Here is a 15,145-nt window from a genome sequence, read left to right on the forward strand (position 1 = left end):
ACAGGAAGTATCAAAAATCTGTGAAGCAAACATATGGTCAAACAGGATGAGACAGACAAAAACCTAGTCCAATCTCTGTAGCTGAATATTTGCCAAAGTTGTGCTAACTTTTCTGAAGAAACAGCAGAGAAGCAGTACTTATGAATTAAACTTATTTCCACTGCTCTTATAAGCAACCAATTGCTCATAAAAATTTACATTATTTTACCTCAATTCTCTGCAGCAAAACATCCATACCCTACAGGCAAATTATTTTTGAGTCAAGCAACCATAGTATATGTTGTTAACCTTACCATCAAAAGGATATATTGCCTTGCAATGTCCTATAGCTGGTAATGGATCATCATCTTCAAACTCATCGTCAAACTCATTTGGATGTGCGTGCTGCTGTGGTGGGCCTCGGACTTCCTGATTCGCATCATCTGTGTAACTCCCTTCAGGGCTATAATGCAATGATCACAGCGTGAGGATTCTTCAGAGTTCTGAGCTCTGAAACTCTGAACATATATACATCATAGGAAAGTGCAAGACCCTGGATATTTCTTTGGGAAGGCATGTTAACAGTTCCGGAAGTGATCTTCTGAAAGTGTTTTGATCTAACAACAAGGGCTTGGACCAAATTCTCTTACAAAACCAAAGAAATCAGGTCAGTGTAACGTAATGGAAGAAGACAACATTAAAAGGTACTATGAGCAGGTGTTACAGTTCAACTCTCCATTTTTCTACATTACCGTGATGATCTTAGTGACCTCTAGAATTTAGAACTAGTAAGATTATCCTTTGGAAGGACATAAACTTTCAGAGGATAAGGAGCAACCTTCTATTAACTATTGGAGAGAGATACTGATTCTAGCATAGATTTAAAAGCAGTAGAGATAGAACAGAATAGTGACCTCTCTCTGCCCTGTGTTACAAGGTGGTTGATATCACTGCTGTGTCGCCTGTCAGTTCTGGCTGCTACTTTTCCTTCAACTTCAGAGAGCCAGGCCTTGAAGAAAAGAAGACAAATACTGGTATCAAGATGAAAGCTGATCCTAAACCAGCAACTACAATTTTAAAAATGCACTTAACTACATACTGTTTAGTTGTTGGTGTACAGCCACAGAGGGACTGTATTCATCTATGAAGTCTTGAAATTATTTTATATGAAGCATAAATATTTCTGCTTAGCCTATACTCTGTACTGGTGTTAAGTAACAGAGAAAAAAAATCTGTAACCACCTATGACTTGCAGAATAATTCATTCATAAATTCTTCTCAACATCCTGCATCTACTATAAAGTACGCTGTCATTCCAGCTAGACTAACATTTCTGAAAATAGAGCACCCCACAGAAAACTGTACTGGGAGATCTTGGTTTAATCAAGTAGTTTCACAGCTGATCTGTAACCCATAAGGCAGTGTACCATAATATAATTCATGTACATTTTTTAAGAAATTGCTTTAGATTCTAACCTCATTCTTGTGTATTTCCATCCGCAGGCGGTCCATGTTGCTCATTGTCTCAGCTAACTTTGGCTGTAAACTGCTTGGATCACCCATCTGGGGATTTTTTTCATAAACATCTCTCATCTTGATGAGGGCATCTCTAACATAGAAAACCCCACAATAATTATACAAATTATATATACCTGTACTAGTTCCTTACAGCAAAGATACTGCTTACATTTGAAATCTTAGCCCATGATTACAGTTCACAGATAGTAAACAAAGATACTATACTGGAGCAGGAGGATGCAATGTTAGCAGAATCTACGTATGGCAGATCTTCAATTAAAAATATTTTCAATAGCTTACAATAGCTTATTCTCTCCTAATTTTTGAAGTTTTTGGCTAAAGCATAGGACTTTAACTATGATGCACTCACTTTTGGTCAGTTTCCTTCTGTAGTTCTCTGTTGAGTTCATCAATTCTCTGCTGAAGTTTCTTGCGTCTCTGTTCTGGAGGAAGGTGGCTGAAGTCTTCCAGTGCAGGGCCCTGAAAAAATAAATACTATTACACAAGTAACACACGCATCTAGGCAGCTGAACTGACATACCCACACATGAACGGTGTTCACTGGAAGCAAGATGGACCTTCTCAGAACTCTACTTGACACACAGCTCTTTAAAAGACCACAACAGAATTGATACGTGTTCTTGGTGCTATCCTGTAGTCACTCATTCAAGGTTCTTTCTACCTTCTGTAACAGCTGGCTTGGTGTTGCGATTAATAATTTGTAGATTAAGCACTAATTAGTCTAAGAAGCTGAGCCACGAAACTTCCTAGTTTAGCCACTGCCCCAGTGCAGATGTAGCAAAACCAACATTACTTACTGAACATTTATTTCAGTCAGAAGAAAAATCTAACGTGTATATAGCACATAGGTAATTGAATCTTTCCACAGCCTGTTTTCACTGGCTACTTGGATGCTGTCAAAAAAAGAACACTGTCATTTGGACCTTTGTTCCAAAACATTAATAATATAGTTCTCTTTCAGAAGCTCATCAATCTTGCTAGAAAAAAATATTAAAAGAATCTCAATTGGACTTACAAAGTTCTGACACATTTTCCCTAGAGTAAAACCAGTTCACAGAGCATAGAATTTATACAATCAAACAAAACTTGCTCATATATTCCAAGTAACCTTCTTAATTATAAAAAAGAACATTTCAAGGGAGGGAAAAAAACCTGCTAATTCTCAATTTTTATTATTATCTTTTTAAACTTAAGGCCAAATATTGGTATGAGCCCACATTTGCAAAGGTTTGATTGCAAGCTTGTGCTAAGATTATAAATAGTATGGTAGAATTGGCATGTAATAAAGCATGGGAGGAGATTTTTACCAATCATGTGAATTTGATGTGCTAACTTTCCTCCATGAGCAATAGACACCTAAACTGCTTATTAAGAAGGTAATATAGTACACATACTGGTAACAAAGTTACATTACTTTCTTACAAATATTTGTAGGTCAAAAAAACCTGCTTGCCATTACAGAGACCCTCCACAGATGTAAAATGAGCTGGACAGCATTTCTTTTGACAGGAAACCTAATAAACATTGCTGTCAAGATTTTGACACAAACAGCCTTAGGTCCAGGTGCAGTTCTGGGTTTCTAGATTCCCCCATCTTAATGATCTTCTTGCCCCTCAACTTCTTGGCTCTCCTCCACTTCTAAAATCCTAATCTCTCTTACTTCTTAAGATGGAAATACACGAGCCCATTAGAAAGAAAAAAAAAGGAAACCAAAGATCAAAGTATGGTGTTTCAAAAACAAAGAGTGTTTCTTAGAAAACAAAAAGGCTTTCAGGTGCTTCCACACGCTACAGAAAAACAGATAATCATGTCCTTTGTATCATTGTTCCTTACAGGACAATTAATTAAAACCAGTGAGTAATATTCAGAGGAACACAGTTATTCATGTGAATTTTTTTTACTTTTTTACTCTGCAAAGTTACAATATTGATTAAGGGGCATTTTTTCATTTAATATAAAAGCAGTCTAGTACTCCTAAACATAAAGGATCATCTCCTCTGTAAATGTCAGGTTGAATTCAAGTGCATGAATTTTGCAGTATTCACTATTCCTCTTTTAAACAAGTCTTGTAATCTTTTTGTATACTTCTATCTTATGCTGCTTTAAAAATTATTTCTGAAACAGAGAAAGCATAAGTATTTCCATCGTCACCAACTGATGAATGCTGGTCAACCTTAAAATCCCAAAACCACAGAATAAATTGCAGACAGATCACAAGTCTCATTATCTCACATTAAGCATGTGGATGGTTAAGAACACGACTGTGTATGAGAATGGAAAGTCTGAAGATGTATTCCAGTGCCTGACTTAGAGCAGTTATGATATGGAAACACTTTCAGAAGATTACTTTCATGCTATCTTAGCAGAAGTACAGCAGACAGATCAGCACACGGGCTTACCGTCTTCACCGACCACTGCACAGTTCATTTGAAAACAGAAAGAAACGGGAAATTACTCACATGTAACGACCAGTTACAAAAATGATTAATGCCTAAAAATGTATCTTTAAAGTATTAAACATTAATATTTTAAACTATGAAAATACGTTTTACTACGAGCACAAGAACAGCAAAAGACAATCAGGAATGCACTTCTGCGCTAAGCATTATAGATTTAAAAAAATCAGTAGATGAGAATAGGTAGTTTAACTTACAAAACTATAAAACACAACTTCTTTAAACTAGGGTTTAGATTTGAGTGTTCAAATGATACACTTAACAAGCTTTTACTGTGGGAGAAGAAATGCACACAGCCAACACTGCACAAAATAGCAGAATTTGATGATGATGGACTGATCAGCCATATACAAATAGCTTTTTACAGCAATCCACTACCATCACCTTTACAAAGGTAATTTACACCTTATTATCACAGAAGGCTACAATAAACAAAGACCTTTTTCAAGTTAATGATTTTACTTTTTGTAAACAAACATTTGGGTCAGCATTGCTACCCTAGAATGTTTTAGTTATTCAACCTGGAAGAAGTAAATAAACAAAAGCACAGCTTTGCTTTAACATTCACTATGCTTTCCATGACCTTTTATAAGCCTTTCCAGAGAATGGCTAAGGAACTTAGGAGATAGACAGATATCTGCATTGATATGACCTTTAGCGATTGCTATGACTATTGATGATTAGAATTTCTAGCAATAAAGAAAATGAACATCCTTCACAAATGATACCATGGTAGAAACCTCAACAAAGTCCAAAGCCGTACAATGGATACAGAATAAACTACTTTTTCTCTCTACAAAGAGCCTTCTAAGAAAATGCAAAATAAGATTCATGTGTCACTGTTCACAACACAACCATGTATGTATCAAGCAGCAGTGAGGAAAGACCTCGTAAGTAAATGGAAATGATGATTTTGAAAATAATAAGCTGCATGGAGTAATAGTATTAATGAAAGGGAGGCGTGGCTATTCCTAAGGCTTTTTTCCATACCTTGTTAATTTTGTATAGAGAGAGAACTTCAGCTACTGTACACTATGTTCTCTGTACAGCAGATGGCAGGAAAAATCCTAATGCATGAAGCACAGAATGAGAGCAGCTCAGTTTTGTGATCTCTAGTGCTTCAAATGACACCTGGGGCATAAAAAGCAGCATGTCTGCTATGCTTATTACCTCATCTTTGCTCATGGATAAATCTCAAAGCAAATTAAAACACCATTTGAAAGTTGTGCCTGTCAATTCTATTTGGACATAGTTTTCCAGGGATAAAACCATGGAAAACATAGCACTTTGTATTAGGAACTATTAAGAATAGAACAAACAGTATTTCAAAGATAAAACTGGTCAATGACCTAAAATCTATTAAAATTACAGCACACATTTAAAGACATTTGATATGTGAGGTCTTTAAATGTTTGCAAGGTATTTCAAACCACATAAAACAAAATATTCATCTGGAAGACTTAGAGATTTCAAAACATTTGATACTGCCGGATAACGGAGATCATCCACATTTGGATGTTACTATCAATCTTCTGTATTGAGTTGATTCTATTTTACAGCATGGCCAATAAATTGGTAAGAATACAAAATTAAAATACTGTTTTTGTTTTCCATGGGTATTTTCTAGTTGTTAGTAACAAATTCTAGATCTATTAAGATTATAAGGTATCAATTTGTGAGGAGTTGATATATCCAATGATAAAACAAAAAGGCGGGGGTTAATCAAGATCTCTGCTACTTCAGCAACTTTAATCCAGTTCTTGAGTAGGTAAGGAAGGAATACTATCTTCACAACCAAAATAGATTACAATACCATTCAGAAAATAAAAGGAAAAGCTTCCCTTCATCAATACATACAGAATATCTGGGGGTCTGATATAAGATGTCATGACATGATTTAAAGAAAGTACATTAAAGCATGGTTCATTTCTGAATGATAGCAAGGGAGCCTCTAAATCATTAACTTTACTGCACTGCTGCGCTGTACTTTGATCTCCACATTACAGTAACCAGCCATTCTTGGTGCATATGAGATAGCACGCTGATTTTTGTTTTCGAATACAAGAAAATCATGAATTAAATATAATCAGGTACATCCAATTATCTCATTATAAAGATCACTAAGCATCTTAAAACACACAAACTGGGCAGCCTGTATTTCACTGAAATAACAGGAAAGTGGCAATACATTTATCACTTGTACTGTAAACGTTGCTAAGAAACCACTTAACAATTCTCTTCTGTTGTCTTCCAAACAAATTCTATTTGCAGAATATGCCACTAATAACTGATAAATGAATTGACAAATCTCAAAGTAATTTTTCAATACCTTTACCCAGAAGTACCTTGGACAAAAACAATTTGTTAAGCATAAAATTAAGAGGGTAATTTTTCAGAAAATCAGGATTGCAAAATCTGCAAGCACTGTGTGCTGAAACATTTGATGTATAAAAAAATAAATGAAACTTCTCCATTCTTCGTTCTGTCTCAACATCAACTACTATTATTTCAATTAGAAGTCAGCAAATAAAGCGATCATCTGTAAGCTTTTTTTATGGTTACTATTTATTCCCTGCGGTGTAGTACTGCTAAAATATGGTATATGATGGTAGGAAAACATTTGTGAACGTGAACAACAATGAATAAAAGTTATCAAACACATGCTGAGCACCCTCTTTATAAAACTTTTATTTTAGACACAAGCATTTGGAATGTTACAACAAGTATTTACACTATTGCAATTTTAATCTGGTGGTAAGGTCTGTGTAATATGAAAAAAAAAACCCACAAACCAACAACCACCAGAGCATCCTAAAAGTGACTGTATAGCTGAGTACTGCTTAAAAAAGAGTAAGCCTTATAATGAGGGTGAAGAGCATTAGAAAAGCCACATCACAAACACACTGTTCATAGCCCATCATGCATTTCAACTTTTTATCCAACTTACCCCTCTTTTGAGGCTTCTGAAAGAAGGAATTCTGGGCTTCCCTGTTTTTATGTCACTCATGCAATAATGCACTGGTTCAATGGAGAATATGGGATACTGGGACCCATTAGGAGTACTGGATATGTATAAACTAGTAGGGGTTAGGGGTGGGGACTGTGGCTAATGTGGAAATAAAGAAAGCAACAAATAAGCCAAATGTTCAAAGTGATTTTAAAATGAAAATTCTGTCTTATAAAAGCAAAATTTCCATCTATCACAAACACCTTTAACTTTCACAGACACGTTTATGCTATCACTGTATGGGTTTTAAGAGGTTGCTGTCACAAATTAATCTTCAGAGACAGAGGAATATTTAAGAAAACTTCAGGCTCAACTTTCATAAGATCTCAAAAAAGATTCCAAACTTGTTTCTCTGTTCTTTTAGAACAGGAAATTTTGCTTTTTCCAACTTTATTTATGGTCATTCCGGAAACTTGCGCAACTGTGCTCACATTTTCTTCCTACATTTTGATGCACCTTCCCCGGTAAGTTAGAAATAATATGTAGTACATGGAGAATGACCAAGAAAGAGGTCTACTGAGACCTCTTGTAATCAAACTGGACTTGCAAAATGGCTGCGTACCATTCCTAATCAACATCATCACTACAACTTCCCCTGCTTTCTTCCTCCACTTTTAAAAAATTGCTTCTCTGATGGTTTCTCTCTCCTGCTCTTTGCTGCTTTTGCCTATTTCAGTTTTCCCATTTTCTCTGCTACACAATTCATTCCCTTTCCGAAAGGCTTTTCTGTCTGACAACATCAAAAAATAGGTAAACATACGTAAGGAAGTCAAGACCATCCACAGCTCAAGCTAAATGAAGGCCCAAATGCCACCACAAATACATCAAATACACTAAGTTAGTATTTTTGCTTTGGTTTTCTATTAGCTAATGTTTTGAAATACTTTAAGAATGTTATGTGCTTATATTCTTATAGGAAATATAATAAATAACATACAGTTTATATAAAATATATACAATTCCAAACATATATATATATATATATATATATTCTGATGTATATTTTACTTCCAGCTGTTTTTTTTTGTTTGTTTGTTTTTTAAAGGTGTGTTCATAAATCAATTCCTCCCACCCCTCCCCCTCCAAAAACAAAAACTGAACATAATCTTCCATTTATTCCAGGTACTTAAGGAAGAGTATGTAGAATTTATACATATTTGTGTGTCTGTGATTCCACATAGGAAATAGCATGTAGCGTTCATAGTCACCTCTATGGAGTGAACAAACTGTGGAGAAGAAAGAGTAGGGAAACAGTCCTGACAGCTTTCTTCAGCTGTCATCATGCTATGGAATATCTTGTATCTACAGTAAACATCCATCCAGAAGCACATTTAGATCGTCACTGCTTTGCTGTCTGTGGCAGAGGATGCATGTGTGTGTGAGCACACATGCAAAGCTTTTGGACACAGGGCTTATTACCAAACTGGTAGTCATGACTGCAGCCAAATGCAATAAAGATGGTAATATGTTGAAATGATAAACTACTATCAGTCATTAATTATACTGCATGAAAGGTAAATAATCAGTTTTCATTTTAACACAGCTGCAGTTACACATAACATATTGAGGAGGAGAAAGGAATCAGCTGAATCTTTTCTGCAAAGATCTGCTTCCTTGGAATACTATCAACTGGAAAATAAATCCCAGCCTTCACGAGCTGTAAGGACAGCTTTCTACAAAGTGGCAGAAACCAATTTGGAAGATTAAAACAATCTCACCAAACTCTGAGGGAATCATTTAAAAGACTCACTTATATGTTCTAATACTAGCTAAAATCCTACCATAAAATTTAAATTTGTGCCTACTTCCATTTTTTTCCTGAGCATAGGCATATTTTTACCTTTTTCACAGCTACATTTCCTCTGGGATATTTTCCTGTATGGATCTTCAACAGTATGTTTTATCAATGAATTACTGTAAGCTTTAATATTTTTGAAAATAGCACATTTAATTTAAAAAATAAAAATAAAATCTATGTACTATTCCTATTGATAAACATACATAAAATGTGACATTTTAAAGGAGGTTGCTTTTTGTAGTATTAAAGAGAGATCTGAAGCCTGCCTGATTCCAAAGCATAAAACACACCCTCTCAGTTTTGCTTATTTTTACGTCCAAATCAACACTTTTTCTATGCAATTACAGAAAGTCTTTACAGCAACTCAAAATAATTAGGGAAGTTGGAAACTACTTTTATTTACTATATTTCAACCTATGCAGAACATCGAATAACGGATAAAAAACCTTACAGGACACAGACCACGGGAAGAATCGCAAAACTTCCTTCCACAAAAACCTGAGAACATCCAACCTTACTCAAACTGTATGTCATCAAAAAACAATGGAGTACAAGGAGAACGTACTTTTAAAATAAATAATTGCTATTTCTATGTGCTCTGAATCTTCACATTTTAATTTTACGAGTAGTAATTTCAGAATTGTTACCTTTGGCTTTTTTCCAAATAGCCACAGCTTTCCTTTTGCCTTGCCCACTGTAGTTTTTGAATCAATTCTCATTCCTTCCTGCTTTGGTGTACTGATGGTTCCATCAGAGATAGTTCTGTAAATATTCTGACTGTAGTCTTCAAATGGAAAATCTCCAGGAGGTTCAAAACCAGATTTGAAGCAGTCTATCACTAGCTGGGAGTCCTAAACAGAACGTGAGTGAGTTTAAAAAGAAAATCAAGCAGTTATCAAGAGAGAAGAAGAGAGAAACCTGGAGACATAAATTTTCCCTTTAAGACTTAAACAGAGAGGACACAAAATGCCTTCTGTTGGACTGAAGATAAAGTATGTTATTTTTTTTCTCAGCAGCGTTACCAATGGCACAAATCAAAGCATACATACACTGCTATTCAGAAGCCAGCAAAGAGTCCCCACAGGTTCTCAGGAATTTAAGGCAGGGCAATGGTTTATGCCCAAATTAGACTCCATCTTTTTATACTTTATCCAATTTAATGCTACATGCCAGAGAAGACACCAACCATGTTGGTATTCTGGGATGTTTCAGGATATGCAAAACAACGCATCCAAATCATATATGATGTTAAACATCTTCAGATCAAAGTAAAACAATAAAACATGAAGAGAACAAATACCAGCAATACTGGAAACAATCATTAAGACTAATACTTTTATGGCAAATAATTGAAAACATAAAAAACGTACAGGATTAAGTAATTTTCCTCTTCTCTCCCACTCTCCACGCATCAGTTCACTTTCTAATATGCATTTCCTAAGTAACTCAATTCTACTTACTCTATGTTCATCAACTGATTTTGCTGCAAGGATCATCCCCTCTAAGCATTTGGAGATGATTGGAATAACCTTGCGCTCAGAGTCAGCAAAGCCTTTGTAACATTCACTAAGTTTGATAGTCCTTCTTTCATCCATTTCTTGAAGTTGCTGCAAGCACAAAGGAAGATGAGTATTTATGGACATTTTTTCCTGATCCCGATGTATGCAGCTGCTGTGGTCGCCACAGTGTAGTATGGAATTTCTGTACCTTCCCAGTATTACTATTTACCCAACAAAACAGAACCTAATTAAATTTCAAAAAAAGGAAGTCGTGTCAGACATAGATTTGAGATGCCCTAACAGAAATTAGAGTTTATATTTTTTAATTTATAAAACAGTGTCCGGAGGACTGAACTTTCTATTCCTTATTTTAAAGCCTGTGTAAAGCGCCTCCAGCCTCCTACTTAGTTTGAAAAATTTCAGGCAAAAATGAGAACTATAGAGAAAAAATTCTATTAATTTCTACATCTCCTCACTCTCTCCTTCCAAACAACCTCTCTGGTAATAGTACAGCCACCTGAAATCTCATCATCTTTAACTCTGCATTTATTTCTATCCTCTCCAATAAATACCAGTGGTTAACAAAAAATACTAAAGGTTTAGAATATTAAAAATCAAAACTGAAATGTATGCATTCAAATTTTCTCTTTCAAATACAAACCGTTTCCTTCACAAATGCGCAAGAAAATAAAGAAAAAAAGATTACCATTATAGAAGATCTGTAAACAAAGTCTACTGGAACACAACACAAAAGAACAAATTAAAGAGAAATACTAGTAAGATAATAGCCCAGAACACTTCACCTAAATTAACGTGATAAAGAGAAGGAAACAATAGGCAATAAACACATAAACAGGTTATCAAAATGGGTTAAAAAAGATGGATTTCCTGTGTCTATTCTAACAAAGGCAGATATCTCAAAGAGCGTCTAATTTCATAAGTGAAACAAGGCAACAACCTTAGACCTGCTGAACACCTCCTCCCAGGCACTCTCACATGAAGTTATTAAACACTTGCAAGGAAATAATTTAGAAAACATAGTCCCAGGAGAAAGTAGGACCAGGCCTTTTTGCTTTTACTGGAGACTTTTAGAAAACACAAGCCATTTCAACACTAGAAAAATTGGACCGAGCTACAAAACCAAAACTGTTTCTCCTGGGACTTCACTGCAATATTCCATCAGTGCTAATGCCAGATCTACTTAAGTACTGCTTACCAGCTAAAATATTGTAAGATTCTATGATCAGCCATTTTTAAATTGATACACCTTCAAATGAAGTCAACATTTTTACTTCCATTTCCACACTCCACGTACTCCATGCATTTGTGATATTTTAGGGAGTTCTGTGCATTGCTTGTAATACTGCTGAAGCAATGACCACCTGAGCGTGCAGGAAGCACTTCTGCCTCCAGATCTACCCAGTATAAACCTGCTACATAAGACACATTAAATCACACTGTCACCATTAGCTATGTGCTTTCCTATGTCCCTACGAGTCAATGCATGAAAAAAAATAGAGAACTAGTGATCAAACTTTGCTAGAATGATTGTTTTAACATTTGCTCTCATACGGATGACCAACATTTTTATTTTACTGCTCTGTTTCATTAATACTTCAAGTCTTATGTAAAACCTTCATGAAGTATTTCCAGTGCAAGTGTAAGCATAATCACTGAAAACAAACTCTTTAAATAAAGTCGACTGTATGAGATCGTTAATTTCTTGATAAAATTATCTACTATTGTACAATAAAAGAGAAATTTGACATTTTAAATTCTACTTTCTCCTTTAAAAAACACCAGTCATGCTTTCTTCATTAATTATTTTACCTTGTAAATCTGAGGAATGACAATGTAGTAGTGTTTGTGCTGTTCACCATTAAAATTCTGTAGTTGTGCAGCATATTCATTTTTGTTTTCATCAGCCATGTGTGTACGCAGGTTTAACTGTTGCTTAGCCTAGTAAGAAAGTGTTATTGGTTCAAATATGTCTTGAGCTTTTCAGTGGTACACAGCAGTATTGTAATTTATTTTGCCAGTATGTAAAAACACTAATCAAAATCATCATCACAACTTATGCCTTTACAGTACAAGGAATGTGAGCCTTAATTTATACAGACAGCCAAGAGACCTAATTTGTTACACAGAGAGAGAGTAGTGGTTATTCCAGCTCCCTTAGCCACACTGCTTAAATACATACGCAAAAAACATAAAAGAGGCTGAACGAGACTACATACATACGATAAAATGCCAGATACCAGTGAGTTTGCTGACTGAAGGGAGAAAACCAACTCAGCATCGTCTCAAGGATGATGAAGCAGACTCTGTGTACATTTTATTCTTTCATTTTGCACGCAATAACCAAGCATATCTTATAATTTTGAAGGACGTTGTTCCAGTATGATAAATAAACAAATATAATTTGTTTATAATAAAGGGAGAGTAGAAGACAAACGTGGCACTGCTCTTACCTTTTCAACATCAGCCTTTGTCGCATTAGTGTCGTTGTCCAGTCTTTCATAGCTTTGCTGCGCCTTCTCTGCCTCTCTGCATTCTCTCTCAAATTTCTTTTTACTCTACAAAAGCCACAAACTTACTGCTTCAGCTACTATCCCATTTTAATTTTTAAAGCAACTCTGAATTTTAAATATCAAAGCTTCCCTTTAAGACCTTAAATTCCCTAAATACCTTTATTTAAGTAAACACACTGTTAACATTATTTAGTATACCCAACATTCAATAATTCTGTCTGCTTTCAAGATAACTTGTAGGAAAAATCATTGCAGCTTGGGAAGTTAGTAACTCTAGAGAGGAGCAGGTAACAGATGTGAGTACTACTCTTCTGCTTTAGAGAACAGTCAGGCAATGGAGGTTAACGTGTCCCTTTCAAAGGACTCATCTGCGCTCAAAAATACAGCAGACAGAAGCCAACTGATTGTTACTGGTGAACTCTGGGGACTATCTGTCTGAAAGGTAACAGCATCTTGAACTACCACACCTACTTCTACTCTGGTCACCTGACCATGAATTAAAACTCTTTGACTTGACACTGAACCAAGACATCAATCATCTGAGTTCACAACAACAAAATAGAAATTCACTTTTCCAGTTTTGCTTCACAACAATCTGGATCACAGATAATAAATTTCAAAGACACAGAAAGAGCAAAGTATTGGAATGCATTGTGAACACACTGTTTTGCATTTTTTAATCCTTAAAAGCAATGTCTGTAATTTATTCCAGAGAAATACACTTTCTGCATTTCTCTGTAAAATAATCCCGTCTCCTGAAAGGGTAACAGCCTACAAATTATATAAAGGGCAGCAGACTACAAATTCAAGTCAAATACTTGAGATTTCACCTTCACAGAAATAAATCATCCTTACTAATTACTCTCTAACCCAATGAGAAGCCACTCAAGCCTGTGCCCACGGTTTAACCAGATTCCTTTACTCTGGATAAACACCAAGGCTTTATGTATGCACACTGGCTGTTCACAAGAGATTTTTAATTTTCTTTTCAGCAGTGAACTATAAACACATTGGAATGTATTTTGAGCGTTGCTAAATCTGATTTGGCCATTCAATAATATAGCTAAACATTAAATTCTGAGCAAGGAAGATGTTAACAGTTCCATTTGCAGATAGGCTTTTTTTCTAGTTAATAATAAACAAAACACAAACTCACATTATCCATCTGTTTCCAGCACATGTCCAGATATTGCTGAGCCTTTCGTCCTTCCTGAAGATGCTAAAATCGCCACAAATAATTTGATTTACATATATTCAGTACTGTCACCATTACCTAGTTTGTGCTCTGTTGACACACCACAATACACGCTTCTAGCACATCACCAGTACCCTTTGGAAGACATTATTTTATGCAAGAACAGTACCACATTAAAAAAATCAGATTGGCAAAAAAGCTACCAGTAAGCAGTCTCTGAAGATCTTCATCCTCAGGTTTTAGTAACTGTTAACAGTACATAAAAATACACAACAGCTTTAAACACGTATTCTATAAATGCATTATAAAACCTACCTATTGCCAAGTTCATGAAATGAGGTAAAGAAATACATCAGTTCATTCAGAGGCACATCTCATTTCATATCCCATTATAAAATCAAGATATAGAAATTACCATTTTTCTCTCAGTTTTTAGATCATGTGAGTATCTCATTAATTCTCCATAGACTCTGTGTCCCATTTCTTCTGCAACTACTTCACGCTGTCCTGCATAGTCATTCAGCTCGTTAAGGATGTTAAAAAAGGCAATACATGAAGTAAACCTGGCAGAGAGAACATACACACAAACAGACAAATACAAGAAGTGAGACAGTTTTGTGTTTGCTTCTTTTTTTAAATAGATTTCCTTTAACGCAGTTTATGCTCCTAATTAAAAAGATATCAGATATGTTTTACAATAAACCTTGTTTTAATGCTGATTGAATTATAACAAGTGAAAGTAGGGAAAGCCTACATTGAGCCTAGCACGTACTACTTGTTGCAACGTCTCTTCAAATACATTTTATAACATAGATTTTTGTGGATGGAAAAGAAAGAAGAAGAATACTACCTGGAAAGCCCTGTAGTATAGTGGTATCTCCTAAGCTGCCAACTGAGAGGCCTGAGCTTGGGAACGGATACGTACGTCCCTAGGCTTGGAGGCTGAACTTGTTGCAGAGATGATGTACTTGGTAGTCTTGAGGGTGGAACATGCCAATCATACCACTCATATGCATCCCGATGGATGATCTACAGAACAAGCTTGCTACCAGCTCTGAAGACAGCTGCCTGTATGCCTGCCCACCTCTTGGCTGGAAGTAAGGTGCCACTATGGCTGGCACTAAAAAGGGGGGAAGAGGAG

At 35.6% G+C, this 15,145-nt stretch overlaps 2 protein-coding genes across 11 annotated transcripts in view; one reads left to right on the forward strand and one right to left on the reverse strand.

The window, feature by feature from the left end:
* Window positions 1-15,145, forward strand: part of BCAR3 (BCAR3 adaptor protein, NSP family member) — a 107,994-nt gene that overhangs the window by 89,883 nt on the left and 2,966 nt on the right. The window contains exon 14 of one of the 6 annotated variants that reach the window (XM_042873287.1): window positions 8,525-9,371. The exons of 4 other annotated variants lie outside the window; for them this stretch is intronic. The gene's annotated coding sequence lies outside the window, so the exon portion shown is untranslated. Of the gene's footprint in view, window positions 1-223; window positions 7,051-8,524; window positions 9,372-15,145 lie in introns of those variants that run through there. One more of the 6 variants, XM_042873286.1, reaches the window with a different exon arrangement.
* The window catches only part of FNBP1L (formin binding protein 1 like), a 52,673-nt gene that overhangs the window by 3,493 nt on the left and 34,035 nt on the right, over window positions 1-15,145 (reverse strand). For 3 of the 5 annotated variants that reach the window (XM_042873295.1, XM_042873293.1, XM_042873292.1), the window contains exons 4-13: window positions 14,420-14,567; window positions 13,966-14,028; window positions 12,750-12,854; window positions 12,109-12,237; window positions 10,240-10,386; window positions 9,427-9,630; window positions 1,868-1,992; window positions 1,456-1,588; window positions 894-988; window positions 294-442 (exon numbers count right to left, since the gene is read on the reverse strand). In XM_042873295.1, coding sequence (XP_042729229.1) covers window positions 294-442; window positions 894-988; window positions 1,456-1,588; window positions 1,868-1,992; window positions 9,427-9,630; window positions 10,240-10,386; window positions 12,109-12,237; window positions 12,750-12,854; window positions 13,966-14,028; window positions 14,420-14,567 — 1,298 coding nt within the window. Of the gene's footprint in view, window positions 1-293; window positions 443-893; window positions 989-1,455; window positions 1,589-1,867; window positions 1,993-3,917; window positions 3,933-6,921; window positions 7,081-9,426; window positions 9,631-10,239; window positions 10,387-12,108; window positions 12,238-12,749; window positions 12,855-13,965; window positions 14,029-14,419; window positions 14,568-15,145 lie in introns of all 5 variants that reach the window. The other 2 variants (XM_042873296.1, XM_042873294.1) reach the window with 2 other exon arrangements.

The sequence above is a fragment of the Lagopus leucura genome, unplaced genomic scaffold, assembly GCF_019238085.1.
Source record: "Lagopus leucura isolate 7727_CA_CO unplaced genomic scaffold, USGS_WTPT01 Super-Scaffold_100009, whole genome shotgun sequence".
NCBI classification, from domain to species: Eukaryota; Metazoa; Chordata; class Aves; order Galliformes; family Phasianidae; genus Lagopus; species Lagopus leucura.